The sequence below is a fragment of the Drosophila erecta genome, unplaced genomic scaffold (assembly GCF_003286155.1).
Source record: "Drosophila erecta strain 14021-0224.00,06,07 unplaced genomic scaffold, DereRS2 tig00000000-arrow-pilon, whole genome shotgun sequence".
Lineage (NCBI taxonomy): Eukaryota > Metazoa > Arthropoda > Insecta > Diptera > Drosophilidae > Drosophila > Drosophila erecta.
In genome coordinates this window covers 26,047,549-26,062,776 of record NW_020825194.1, presented here as the reverse complement: position 1 = coordinate 26,062,776, position 15,228 = coordinate 26,047,549, and the positions used below count along the sequence as shown (strand labels likewise).

General features: G+C 43.8%; 1 protein-coding gene across 5 annotated transcripts in view; it reads left to right on the top strand.

Annotated features, from left to right (window-relative positions):
- Nucleotides 1-15,228, top strand: part of LOC6553084 (histone-lysine N-methyltransferase, H3 lysine-79 specific) — a 41,617-nt gene that overhangs the window by 24,763 nt on the left and 1,626 nt on the right. For 4 of the 5 annotated variants that reach the window (XM_026975690.1, XM_026975689.1, XM_026975688.1 and 1 more), the window contains 6 exons: nt 5,646-6,897; nt 7,192-7,775; nt 7,842-8,017; nt 8,575-12,216; nt 12,418-12,633; nt 12,793-13,278. In XM_026975690.1, coding sequence (XP_026831491.1) covers nt 6,619-6,897; nt 7,192-7,775; nt 7,842-8,017; nt 8,575-12,216; nt 12,418-12,633; nt 12,793-13,278 — 5,383 coding nt within the window. In that variant the 5' untranslated portion in view covers nt 5,646-6,618. Of the gene's footprint in view, nt 1-5,645; nt 6,898-7,191; nt 7,776-7,841; nt 8,018-8,574; nt 12,217-12,417; nt 12,634-12,792; nt 13,279-14,445; nt 14,924-15,228 lie in introns of those variants that run through there. The other variant, XM_001979043.3, reaches the window with a different exon arrangement.

Here is a 15,228-nt window from a genome sequence, read left to right as displayed (position 1 = left end):
TAAGAGCAAATGTGCCTAGAGGCTTATCTGGAAATTCGTTTTTGTGTGTCTTGCGAACATTTTTGATTATTTAAGGGCCCCATCCACGGTGATCATGTCGGCAATCTCTGAATTTTATGCAAAGCGAAACCATTACATAATCTTAAATAAGAATATATATTTGTTACTTTATTCTTATATCCATTTGAATGAATAGTTACATTGAAATACCGCATATTGAAAAGCTATTGTATTGTAAATATTGTAAAGTAACACACACATTTTTAGAATTGCTAGCCCAAAAGTCATCAATAACTTATTTGTTCGCAGAACAGCCTAGTTTGCGTTAATGTGTCTTTAATGGGTTAACTTTTCAACAGCTCTTTGCTTATTTTTGTACTCAACGTTCGCCACACAAGTTCGCCCACATCACAGCATATTTTATAGGTTCGGGGATTTCTACAGCCCATGCCTTAGTTTAGTTATTTCTCATCATTGCCTTTGCCTTTTCATTCCCTTTTCCCATGGCTTTTTGGCATTTTCCACATTTTCTGAGCGTTTGGGGATGATATTTGGGCACCGCTGATGGCTTTTCCAACCCAACCACCCGCAAAGGATGGAAAAGCTGGGTCGAAGCGACTTTTGGTTGGGTCTGGCCGCCATTCTATCACCACCTCGTTCAACTTTTTGCTCCTCAGTTGTATAGCTGCGCTTTAAAATCATTTAAAGCCAAAGTATGTGAAGGCTTTGGTTTCGTTTTTTGGGCAGGCTTTGAAGTGCAAAGTTTTCTCCGACAAGTGCTTTATGGTAATTCAGAATCGATTACTGACAGAGCTCTTGTCTAATTTGTGCTCTTCCTTTGAACTTTTGTTCACCTTTGCAGGCAGGCAAGGCAAACCACTCCTGTGGGTGGGGTCGCAGTTGCTCCCTCTTTTTTATCTTAGGTTTCCTGGTGATTTTTTGTGCATTTCAAGTTCTGGGTGTGGCAGCTCCAAAATGCGTTAATGGTGTGTATTTGGGTGAAGTTTGGCAACGGTGCGAAGAGGGAATTTAAAGGTTCTTGACTGGCTTTCAGTTACTGCAAGCAGCTGGTTTTTTGTGGACCGAGTAGCATTACCTTAAAGTTTCATTCGCAAAATAGCAACAGAAATTTATATATACTTTCCACTTTCTAACAAGACATTACCTATAATACTACGAGTACTTGATTCTTATGATCCGCCCTTTTCACCATTATTTTCCCTTTACCGACAGCTTAATTTTCATATATTGACCTGGCGAAATATAGATGTCCTCGCCCTATGTAAATTTAATTACAGTGCTTGCTGGCATCTCTGGCAACTAAATATCTTGCACATGTTGGCACTGCGTTTTCGTGTCAAAAGCTCTGAACTTCCCCGTTTGCCATGTGGTTGCAGATGCAGCTGCTGCTTGAAAGGAAACAAACCGCAGGACAAGAAATTATATATGTACATATACGCAATGCGATTGATGACCTTCCAAACGGATCTCAAAAGGGGAGCTCGATAAAAAATAAGCGGGGAATTCCCTGTGGCACGTACCAAACTGAAGTGCTGCCGATCCCTTGTCCTTCCTCTCATTCTTCGTGGCAGGTGTTTGACTTGCCGTCTGCTTTGCAAGTTGCAGGACAAATATGCCACTTGCCTTAATGCGGCTTGTGTCACATGGTTATTGCTTCAAGTTCTATTTATTCGCTCTTGTTAATAAAAAGCATTTATAAGTAGGTCAAATAATGTCGTATCTTATCAGCGTTTGTTGTTCGTTTGTGGGCATAGAAGCAAGATTTGATTTGATGGCCTCACATGCCAACAGGTTGCGCTTTTATACAATTGGTCTACATTGAAAATTCTTATCAGCTCAGTGTAATGAAATGAATGATGGTTATGTATTTAATGGTTTAAAAATGCTCTACTTTTAACCTGGAAATAAAGAGCAACAGTAATGGAAAGTAACAAATATTCACTGCCAACCATTTTCAAAATTTATTGCCTTTTTGTACATCGCTTTAACTGTAATTACCGAGCAGTCAAAGCGTAAACTAATGTGACCTTTGCACAGCAACAACAATTACAAGCAAGCAAACAAAATGCAAACGAAAATAAATATAGAAAAACGTTGTCGAATCATGAAATAAGGCAAATTATGAAACTAAATGTAGAAAATGTAAACGACACCACAGAAACCCAACTGTGCAGGAATGTTTAACTTATTTGTTAATTGCTTGCCACAATTGCTGACCTTGACACACAATCACAATCACAAGCCACATCACAGTGAAACTAGTCGGTCATCTCCCTCTGCCGCTCGAAATGCTCGAAATATTCATTTTCAGAACTGTGCTGCTCGCATTTTATAGGTAATTTGTTTTATTATTTTAGTTTGGGATATGGGATATCAGCAAACACAGCAGTTGAGAGGGGGCAACCAAAACAAGGCAGACAGCGTGGCAGGCAGAGCCATAAAATAAACAAAAAGGAAAGACGAATGCGGCAAACAACACGCAAATAATATTGCAAAAAAAGAGAGAGAAGAGCATAGTAATAGTAGCAGTTCGCGTGGGCGTTGTCTGCTTTTACATAGAAAGAAAAACTTGAAAATAAAAGGTACATTTCATTTGGTTTAATTAAATGTGGTCTAGAGACGAGAAATTTAGATAACTATATAAAATAAGTTTAAAGGTAATTTAATATAACTAGCCCATGTGTCTTGAAACAGCCCAATTTCGTAATGTACATAAGTAGAATATAAAAAGACGGAAGATTGGTATTGTGCGCGTTTTAAATTGATTAAAAGCGCGATTTGTGTCAGCTTTTCTCAGTATTTGTAGAGCAGTGAAATGTGTGTCACGCCTCCACGAGCGTGCGAAAAATATGAAAAATCATGAAATACATAGTGCAGTGGTGTCTAATAAGCTGTGCAACTTTTGAAATGAGTGGATGCAGTTTATACCTTTCCATTTAGAATGTATTCCAATGTATATGGTTGATATTGAAACAGAATATAGTCTACTTTCGGCTCCTATGAACCTTAAGCATTTTCCTCCAATGAAATGCTGACTAATAAACTTGTTTGCCGTATTTGGGATGATGTTTCCAATGGCAATATGCGAAACTAGGCAAATATATCGCTGCTAGACAGTAGCCAACGGACCAAAGGCATGCTATTAGACCTAGTGGTAATGAGTTGGCCTTTGTGATTTTCGGTTGCAAGTCGTAATTTACGGTTGCAGCCAACAATCGACAACAAATAACTTTGGCAGCAGACCGTAAGTTCAATGTCTGTTAAATTGGTGTGATTTGTATTCCAGCCAACACTCGGTCTGGACATATACCCAGTAGAGATCGCTGAGTGCTCAAACTATGATATCTAGAGTATGCAAATATGTCTTTGAAACTGCAAGTAACGTAAACCTTCCGATCCCTTTATTTTAAAAACCTTTTATTTTAAGGGCTCGCCCGAAGGAACGCATTTGTAACTCTTAAAATATATTAAAGTAGATCTGAATGCTGGATCTAAAAGATTTTTTGGTTTATTCAGAATGTACAGGACGTACGCCCTTATCACTTTCTCCTCTGCGACTTTTCTCTCCAGCTTTTCATTGCCACGCGCACATCTCTCTTAAACTGCAAATGGCCGGATGGCGCTTAAATACGGAAAATAAAATTCATTGCCCGGTTATTGATTAACAATAAATTGTTGACGTCGTTGTCTCTGTCGCAATCGTCGTTATAGCTCACGTTGTTGTTTGTCGGCTTGACCGGCGAAATGGGCGAAATGGGCGACCTGTGGGGCGATGTATCTATGGACGTGGGCTTTTGGGGAGGGGCAGTGACCAAAGGGGTGGAAAATCGGCGAGGAGACAGATGCCACATGGAGCTTTTGTCTGGCTGTCTGTTGGGGCTGTCATGGTTGCAGATATGTACACGTGTATATATAGATAGGGATACACACGCACACAGGATGTGCTCGGGATGGATACATACTCCGAAGTGGAAAGTGAGGAGTAGGGAATGTTGGCTGGTTGCGCACACGTGCATGCATAAACAACAACCGAGCGATGGCACATATGTACATACATGTGTATGTAGCTAGACTGGTTTACATAATGTACTGCAATTTTGTTTGCAGTTGCCAGACGCAGCTAGAATACACATGTACATACATATAGCCAAAGCTATCGTCCGAGTGTGAGTGCAGGCCAAAAACCCATTCAATTTAATGTGGCGCTTGTCTAGCCAAAAATGTTAACGCTCGACTGGATATCTGTCTCTCTATATGGGTTTACTGAAGCTTAAAGCTGCAACTAAGCCGCCTCAACGGTGATTTTCACTGCTTTAATTAGAAGCGAGAAAGAAAACTATAGTCGAGTTCCCCGACTATCAGATACCCGTTACTCAGCTAGTAGAAGTGAGAACGAGAAATTTCTTCATTTTCTGGAATATCGGTACAAATTGACGGGGTAAAACAATTTTTGGCAATTCGATATAAATTTAAAGGACTAATAAAAAAATATAAAAACATTTTTCAAAAGTCTGGGCGTGACAATTGTTAGCGGTTTGTGGAATCTGCATGCCTAATCTCAACTTTTTAACTTTTATAGTTCCTGAGATCTCGACGTTCATACGGACGGACAAGGCACGATCGACTCGAATATTAATACTGATCAAGAATATATATACTTTATATGGTCGGAAACGCTTCCTACTGCCTGTTACACACTTTTCAACGATTCTAGTATACCCTTTTACTCTACAACTAACGGGTATAAATATCCGAATGACGGTAATTTTCAGTCATTCTTTAATTTGAGCACCAGACCTTGGGGGTTGGTATCGATTTTCCGCGGCTAGCTTTTCCCAACTCCCCCTCTTTCCTCCGAGGAACGCTGTCGTCAACGGTGTTTATGCTAATGAAGTCACATTCTCGCTGACTTGTGTCTACGCCCACCCAAAATAAAAGGAGCAAAAATGAATAGCATCACATTAAATACAAAGTGAAAAAGTATATGAAAAAAAAATCCCTAAAACGTGCCTCGCATGACTAATTAGCATAATAAACAAATATAACGAAAGCCACCCTGAACACAAAAAATATAGCGAAACCCACAGGGAAAGAGGTGCTGCATATCAATGATGAAACAAATCCCAGTGTGGGAATAGTTTTCAGTTGCTTATAAAGCCTAACAATGTTTTAAAATATTTCGGAATCTTGTGAAAAGTAATCCATATCTATAGCCGATAATCAAACCCAATAAAATTGCAAATCTTAGGTTTTACCTTTTGCTATTTATTTTTTAATTTGGAAGGCGAAAGTCGCAAAAAGGGATTAGACACCTTATAGCTACACCAGTGAACACACTATTAGTGAATAATATTCTTCTAAAGCAGTTAAGTCGTTTAAGGGTAATTATCTTTAGTTCCAATTAATTAGGGTAACTATATGAAGTAAGAGTTTTCTGGCACATTTACCTCAGTACAACTATTATTCACCCATCAAAGTTTTGGCACTGAACTGCATTTTCAATACTCGCCAACCATAAAAATCATCGAATTCTAGAACCTGCATTTTTGTTTAAACAATTTGTTTTGATTATGTTGCTTATTTATGTTTTTACCATTCTCTTCCTCTTTTCTCTCTTGTTACAGACTCAAAATAACAAACACTTTCAAACTGTACATAAATCAAGGCGCGTGTGTTGTAAAGGCGTAAATACAGCAAATTCCACTAAAACACTTGCCAATACTGGACAGAGTTGTGTGCAATATGCGCAACGGTTTTCGGCAACGAGCGTGCGCCACAAAACGCACTGAATCGAAACGGAACGGTGGGAATCTATAATGCAACAGCAACAGGAAGAGTTCGAAACAGAAACAGAAACTGTAGGAGGAAAGGAAAACATTTGGAAAATGTTGTTCCCGAAAACTGAAGAAAATGCATCGTTTTCTTAACATCCAGCAAAATATCAAGCTTCGCAATTATCATCAGTTACTTTTGTATTTTGTCGCTGCTGCTGGAGGAAGAACGGAAGTGAGAAGAGGGACCGGAACCGGAAAGAGAAGCCGAAGCCTTCGCAAAGGAAGCAGAAAAGGAAGCAGAGCAGCAGCAGCAGTAGCAGTTAAACTAACGTTAAGAGAAAACCCAACGTAACGCCACGAATCGCAACGTCAAGAGTAGTTGAAGCATAATATTATTCTATTAGCCCAATACGTTAACCCAACGCTGCCACTGTTCCTAAGACACGAAATTTGACAACAACCAGAAGAAGAAACCATTTGAAACAAACGTAGACCATAGTCGTAACCGTAAAACGAAACGCCAACGCCTCGACACAATATACGCTACTGAAACACGAATCCTATGCCAATTTTTGATCATCAAATCGTTTAGCACCTATCATAGACTCACTCACATAAACGCCTCATCAAACGTCAAAATCTCAAACGACACCATCGCAATCCAACTAGAACAACAAAAAGCTGACGTTGTTTTAGAAAAATACCGAACACCCCCACAAAAACAAAGCCGATCTCGCCCCCTTTTGTCACGCACACCAAAAAACACAACAAAATAGACAAAAATAAAAAAAAGGCTGGCTAAGGCTAAGGAAAGCGGAAAAATATGGCCACACCCCAAGTCAAGGACTTGGTGTTGCGCTCGCCCGCTGGCTCCTCCGATGTCATTTCCTTCGCCTGGCCCCTGCAGATCGGACATGGACAGGACAAGCACGATAATGGCATCGACATCATCGACACCATTAAGTTCGTCTGCGATGAACTGCCATCGATGTCATCGGCCTTCGAGGAAACCAATCTCCACAAAATTGACACTGCCTGCTATAAGACTATGACCGGTCTGGTCGATCGCTTCAACAAGGCCGTCGACAGCATCGTTGCATTGGTGAGTGGAGTTCCATTGTTATGGTATTTAAAGCAAAAGAAAATGGTCAGAAAGGGAAAGCAAAGCAAATGCCGCTAGATTTCAAATGTTTCCTTATTAAAATTAGTATTTAACTGCAATCTCTCTAAATAAATCGCTCTAAAGAGAATATTTTATTATTAACAACTAATTGCATTTATTTGAACTCAATCAGCAAGTCTTTATACATTTGTATTTCCTAATATTTTTCTTTGCTACAAATACCCGCTGAAACTACCACCTGAACTGTTTCTAATATGTTTGCTTTGCTCTTAGGAAAAAGGAACTTCACTGCCCGCCGAGCGCCTGAACAAGTTCGCTCACCCTAGCCTTCTAAGACACATATTGCAATTAGTTTACAATGCCGCCGTACTTGATCCGGACAAACTCAACCAGTACGAGCCCTTCTCGCCAGAGGTTTACGGCGAGACGAGCTATGAGCTGGTGCAGCAGATGCTTAAGCACGTCACTGTCAGCAAAGAGGACACGTTCATCGATCTCGGCTCGGGAGTGGGCCAGGTGGTCCTCCAGATGGCCGGATCCTTTCCGCTGAAGACTTGCATCGGCATCGAGAAGGCCGACACTCCAGCGCGATATGCTGAACGCATGGACGTCATCTTTCGCCAGTATATGGGATGGTTTGGAAAGCGTTTTTGCGAATACAAGCTGATAAAGGGTGACTTCCTGGTCGATGAGCATCGGGAAAAGATCACCTCATCGACGCTGGTTTTTGTAAATAACTTCGCCTTTGGACCAACTGTGGACCATCAGCTCAAGGAACGGTTCGCAGATCTTCGCGACGGAGCACGGGTCGTGTCCTCCAAGTCGTTTTGTCCGCTGAACTTTCGGATCACAGATAGGTTTGTTGTTATTTAGAAAGCCAACTGTTTTCTATACAGTTTCTCACGCAAATTAATTTCTTTCAGAAACCTCAGTGACATTGGCACCATAATGCACGTCAGCGAAATTCCGCCCCTTAAGGGGTCAGTTTCCTGGACCTGCAAGCCCGTTTCGTATTATCTACATGTAATTGATCGCACCATATTGGAGCGATACTTTCAGCGCCTGAAAACTAAAGGCGGCAACGATCACGAGAGCGTGGGTAAGTTCTGAAAAGCAGGCGACGGAGATGAAGGATGCACTAACCGGAAATCAAACACGAACACACACAAAGACAGTCATGTTCGTCATCATGAAATATTCCCAATCAATCAATCCATCGCTGTCATGATTTTTTCTTGATCAATCACTTTGGGATAAAAATTTCTCCTATTTTTTTTTTGTATTTATCATATCATATCATTTAAATCATCAATTGAAGTCTGGGATAACAATTACTTTTATGTAATGACTTGTGTGTTCCTCTTCTGCTATCTGCATATATATATTTAGTATTATAGTTTGTGAAACAGGATATATATAACTCCGCACTTGTATTGTATAAGAAGGACCATTTTTATTTTTGCTTCGCCTATTGTACCAAATCAAATCATTAACTTATATTTACAATATATAAAGGATTCCCCAAAAGCTAGTTCAAATAGGGTCCTAATCCATTCTAACGATATGAAATCATAAAATGATTAGGGTCTATAAGATAGGTGCACACAAGAGCATCCTTATTTGAAATAAATATTCATTGCTCTTTCTGTTTTTCAGGAACTGTTCGCACGACACGTGATCGCGCCAAGCGAGAGGCGAACGTTGGCCAACACCATCACAACAATCATCATAGCAACAGCAACAACCACGCCAACAGCAACAACCATCAGAGGGAGCGGGAGCAGCCCAACGGAGCTACCGCTTCTGCCGCCCATCAGCAACGCCATCAGTCCCAGTCGCCAGCTGATGTGAGCGGCGCGGGAATAGCAGTTGCAGCTAGCGGGCAACAAGCAGCCTCCAAGACACGCCAGCAACTGCAGCATCAGCATAACCAGCAGCAACGCAGCCTGGACATGGAGAGCAGCACAGAGAGCGATGGCGAGGCGACCAATGGCAATGGTGGCAATACCACCACCGCCACCAATACCACCTCAGCCTCAAATGGTCCTATGACTAGGAAAGTTTGGTCCGACTGGTGCAGTTCCAAGGGCAAGAGTTCGCAGTCTGACGACGAGGAGAACAACAACTCGAACAGCAACGGCGGAAGTATCGGTGGTAGCATTGGAGGAGGATCAGTTGGCCGGCAGGCTCGAGCTGCTACCCAGAAGAAGCGCAAAAAGTTGACTAGGAAAGCTGCGATAGCCAGCAAATCTGCTGCCGCTGCACAAAGGGAAGCGGAGGCTGCAGCAGCGGCGGCGGCAACGGTGCCAAGCAAGGAGTCCAGTTCCAAAGAGGATCCACCAAGAGCTGCTAGCGCCGGACCTGGTCGCAAGGGACGCATGAAGAAGGGTGCACGTGGCAGAAAGTCCTTAAAGATTGTTGGATTGGAAGCTCTGCACAAGCAAACAGTGTTGAGTACGGCCTTGGATACCATGACCAAAAAACTGCCAGCAGCTCCTGGAACCGTGGATCAACAGCTTACTGCTTTGCTCACGGAAAACATGGCACATACAGAGCTGGATATTCCAGCGGCGCCACAAGATACGCCTTATGCCTTGCAGATCCTTCTAGATGTGTTCCGTTCGCAGTACACGTCGATGATCGAGCACATGAAATCAAGTGCCTATGTCCCCCAGGTTCAGAAGCAGATTGCCCAAGAGCAGGAGAGGATGGCCAGGCTGAAAAACAGAGCCAGCCAGTTGGACAAGCAGATAAAAGTGCTGATCGATGACAGCGTTGCTCTACTTAAGGTGCGAATGAACGAGCTAGGCATCCATGTTAATTCACCCAACGATTTAATCGCCCAGGCAAAGGAGATTGTGGGCAGACATAAGGATCTACAGCACACAGCAAGTAGAATGCGCAACGAAGTAACCTTTTACGAGGGCGAACAGAAGCTGCTGCTTAACAAACAATTAAAAAACCTACCCGAGTATCAGAAACTCTGTGGTACTGTTAATGGAAAGGTGAAGCTGGAGGTGCCCCCGGAACTTTCAGAGACCACGGCCCAGGAGCTGGTGCTAAAGGAGATCGCCAACACGCTAAGTCAACGGAAGAAACTTTACGCCCAGGTGTCCACCATTGAACAGGAGACCTCGGTGTTGCAGAAGACAGCAGAGGAAAGGTCCACCGCAGCGACGCTTTTGGCGCAAGGAACAAATATGATTGTGTCAACCGGATCATCTTCCTCCTCCTCCACAACTGTGTGTGCAAGTGCAGTGACGGTGCAGAGCAACAAGTTGAACTCCGTGAAGAACTCTCGACGCAGTCGCGAGCACCGAGCGCGTTCCCAGGAGTGGCCAGAGGTTCCCGAAGTGGGTAAGATTCAGGAAAGCAATCCCGAAGTGCTGGCACAGAAAATCGTGGAGACCTGCCGCCAAATCGAAGCTGGCAAGTTCCAAGGGGCAGCCGCGCCCTCGTCCCAAGTGAACGGCAAGAATAAAGCAATTTTAGAGGTCCCACCACCTCCGCCCACTGCGCCAGTGAGCATTAAATCCTCACCTGGGCACCACTTTAAAGACACCACATTGATGCCAGCACCCAAGCAACAACAGCAACAGCAGATGACGCTTTCCCAGCTTCCGAAGTGTGAGTTGCCCGGACTATCGGCTAGTCGCAAGCAGGAATCTCCCAAGGTTGCCAACTTTGAGGATCGGTTAAAGAGCATCATCACCACGGCCTTAAACGAAGATCAGGAGCAGCGCAGTAAGGCTGTGGAGGCATCACCCTCTCCCTCTCCTCTTCACAGTCCAGCACCCAAGCGATCAAAGCAGCATCCGGCTGGAGCGATAAATCCTGCCCAGTCGCTGCCCAACAATCTGCACAACATCATCACCGTCTCCACGCAGGGTCTGATGCATCTTAATGCCAATACCACAATATCCCCGATAACTCCACCACTGCCGGGTCCATGTGCAGGAGCCACCGCATCTACAGCGCCGCCTCCGCCAGCGAATCTTCCATATGGGGCTTACGGCGGGGCAGTGGCCAAGACAACTGTGTCGAGCAAGTACCAGTCAGCTAAAGAACCGAAGTATTCGCCAGTTAGACAGGCACCATTACCGCCTCCTCCGCCCTCCCACATGGCTGCTTTGTATCCAGCTGGACAGCAGGCCACGCCGGCGGACCTTGGTTACCAGAGGCGACGCAGCTCTGTAAGTGCCACCAGCTATGAACACTATATGGTGCAACAGCAGCAGCAAATCCAGCAACAGCAGCTCATGTTAGCAGCAGCTGCTCATGCTGCCCAGCGTCAACAGATGCGCGTAGAGGAGCAACAGCAGCAACATCATCAGCAGCAGCACCACCACCATCCGCAACATCGTCTGCCGCAGCATGTGCAGCATCAGCATACGCATCCGCATCCGCATCATCCCAATGAGTTCAAGGCGCCGCCGGCTGATAGTCATCTGCAGCGATCGAGCAGCCGTGAGCAATTGATAGCGGAGCCACCGCAATCGCAACCACTCGAACTGCTGCCTCGGGCAAGTTCCGCCAACTCGGATTACAGCGGATATCGCATCCGTCCGCCAAGCAGGCCAAGCTCCAACTCCTCGCAACCGGATTACACGCAAGTTTCACCCGCAAAGATGGCTCTGCGGCGGCATCTGTCGCAGGAGAAGCTAAGCCAACATGTCACGCCCCAGGCAACCCCGCCGTTGCCAGGTCATGGAGGGCCCCCCACATCAGGCAAGACCATTGGCGACTTGGTTAACGGGGAAATCGAGCGAACACTTGAGATTTCGCATCAGAGCATCATTAATGCGGCTGTGAACATGAGCACTAGTGGTGCTAGCTTCATGGAGCGGGCCTTCCTTAATGAGCGGTCAAACGATCGGTTGCTGATCAACTTGAATGCCCAACGACCCGAGAGGGTTCATGTTCGTCCGCTCTCCGAGGAATCCCAGGATACGCAGCCCACCAGTTATGCTCAGGAAAGAGGACCTGGTGTAGGTGCTGGCGGAGCGGCAGCTGGAGGTAACAGCAATCTGGCCACTTTGGCCCATGTAGCCTATGCCCAAAAGGCACAGGGCGGCGGTCGAGCCAACGCAGGAACTGCCCCACCCGCAACCCACTCTTCTTCTGCTCGTTCTGGACGGGATTATCAGCCGGTAGCTCTGCCCCGAGCGGAGTTTAAGGGCAGCATTGAGGCCTATTTTCACGAGGAGCAGCAGCAAAAGCAGTCGAAGGGGTTAGGATCAGCAGGAGCGTCATCTTTGCGGGGACCGCGTCTTAATGGTGCCAATCCTCCATTGGAAGGTAAATTGAATTTGGCTTAAGGAGTAGCGCTCTTTTTTTTTCGAGGACTTCTGGCCTAAGCGAATCAATTTATGCATGTTTCTATTTTTGCTATTTCTAAAAATGTATGCTCCATTAAATTTTAAATACCATGCCTTAACCTGTTGTATGCAATGTTTCGCCATCGAACTGGTTTACCAAACACCTTTTGTATATCTGTAGGCCTAGCAGCATCGCTGCAGGATCATGTGCGTGCCAGAAAGTACAAGGAGGAGACCGAGGAGCGTCAACGACGCGCAGCAGCCGCTGCTTCGTCTTCAGCGGGAATACCGCCGCCGGGCATGGAACTGACCACGCCCTATGCCCACCAGGCTCCTCCAGCCCACAGCTACCACCACCATGGTGCAAGCATCAATGGGACACCGCACAAAGTAGAACGTAAGCATTTAGTGGATAGCAGAAAAATTTCCTAAAAATGTATTTCAAGCCTTTTTGTCGAAGCTGGTAACAAGGCTTGTTTCCTTTGGTTTTTCAATAAAAGTTTTGCAAACATTTGCAAAGTTTGGACAGTTTCTAAATACCTTAATTGTGTTTCAGTGGGAATAAAACGCAGCTCACCGCTGGCCTCGCATCAGCAACCGCCACGTCCCTCGAAATTGGCCCACTACGAGCCGCCAACGACGCAGCAGCAGCATCATGCCCACCTGTACGCCAACGGTCAAGTGCTACCTCCGCCTCCAGCTCATGATGCGACCACGCCTTCGCCGACGCCCTCGTCATCTTCATCGTCCTGTGGTCGTCGAAGCAATAACAACAATGGAAAGCTGCTCGTGGATCCACCTTTGCTGATGAGTCCCGAGATCAATTCCCTGTTGGGCGACGAGAAGCCTTTGCAGCTGTCGCACCACCCACAGCAGCAGCAGCAAATGCTGCATCACCATCAGTCGCAGCAACAGCAGCAGCAGCATCTGCAGCTGACCCAACAGCAACTGCGTGTAGCGCATCTTGGACATGGTCTTGGTCACGGTCACAGCACCATGCCCACTCTGGGCGGACAACGCAATGGCAATGCCGCCGACGATGGTAAGCTATACGTAGACCAAGCCAAAAACTCGACCACGGTATCTGTACCAAAATATGCACCAGAACAAGCACCACCACCAGCACACGTAGTATACCCGCTAGAGCCACATATTCTTCACCAGCACAAACACCAACGACTAGCCACCCAAACGGTGGCAGAAGATCTAACCACGAAGCGAAAAGAGCAGGAATCGGACTCGGAATCTGAGCCGGAAGAGGTTGAAGTGTTGGGCGAGGATGGAGGTTCCTATATCGGATCCTCATCATCCAGTTCCAACCTTAACTCAGGATCTGATTCCAGCTCCGACGTGCTATGACTTGCTTTTAAAACACTATTACATAACCACACATCTGAACATAATTATACATTTATACCGCCTTAGACTTTTGTAAATACAGCATTCACAAAAAATTATCATTTTTCAAATCTCAGTTCATTGTTTATTCCTTGTAGTTTGGTTTTTGTCCTTAACACTTGTAGAACTCATGTAATTGTTTCTTGTTTTATTTTGTTTTTTCTACTAAGACTTGCTTTTGTTTCATTTTACTATGATATTTATTAATGCTTTTGTATTTTTTATGCCATCAATATTGAAATTTGTAAGCTTTAAAGGGTGAAATCTGACGGCGACCATCAAAGAATTTGACCAATTATACATGAACAAATTTTAAGTTTATCGCAAGTGAAATTTGGTTACATTTTCCAAAGTTCATAATTGGGTTTTACGTACATGTTACATGCCTCAACAAACATTATAGTAATAAAATAAAAGCCAACAACATCCAACATGCTGAGATAAATCTAGCTCCACATTTATTCTAAGCGTCATGCCAAATCAATCATCTATACCCACTGCATATAATAGCCACTCAGAGACACCAGCAAACACAAAAACACGTGTAAAGCTGAAAAGGCTCCTTGTAAAAACCATACATAAATATACAACACACACACCCCCATAAGCAAACACTTATTTCAAAATTAACCCAAAAAAGCAACTCCCGGAATGTTATTATAATGCATAATTAATTTTCAATTATACTAAAATTTGAACAAATCTGCAAATGCAAATTGGTAATGCTAAGAACCAAACAAATCAAACAAATTATGCCCCATCTTATCCAGCCTTCTTTATTATCCCTTCTATTATGCTCTACTCCATACAGTTAACGATTTGGCAACTCAACGTACTATAACTAATTACGATCCCAGACGTCGCCTTCGCACGACTTTGTCTGGCCCAACGAAACTATCAGCTGCCCATAGTAATCAGAATCTGAACGGATATGTTCTGGCCGATAGTAGTAGTAGTTGCCCTACAGTACCCCAATAACCAATGATCGATTGCATTGAATTGACTTGCATTGAATTGAATTGATTGATTGATTGATTGACTTGCATACCTCAAAATTCCTCAAACGAACTAAACAAAAAGCAAAACCGAAAACATGTTTGTTGTTGGGCGAAAGATACAATCTTGTAATAACCATAAATAATAAGCAGAGTACAAAGAACCTGATGCAAAACAAAGATTTCAAATCAGAAACCTACAAAAGACAAACTTTTAATTTTTGCGTTTAATAATTTACCTACTAAAAGTACAGACTTTATATGCCAAAAACAAAATTATAATTAAAAATCCCGAACAAAATTTATGAAATTTTAACGAGCATGAGGTAAGTTCTGTTGCGCCTAATTGGTTTCTTTCTTTTAATTATGATTTACTTATGATTTATATATTTTAATTTCATTATGTAATTCCTCTGTTTCAACATTTACCACACCAAACACATCAAAACACCCATTAAAACAAAAGAACACTAGTACATACCCTCCTGCACGCAAAGCGCAATGCAACTATACCAAAAAGATAATTAAATATGAAAAAAGCTTAGGACAACACAAGTATCGCTAGTGTATCGTTATCACCCTACCCAATTGACCTCCAA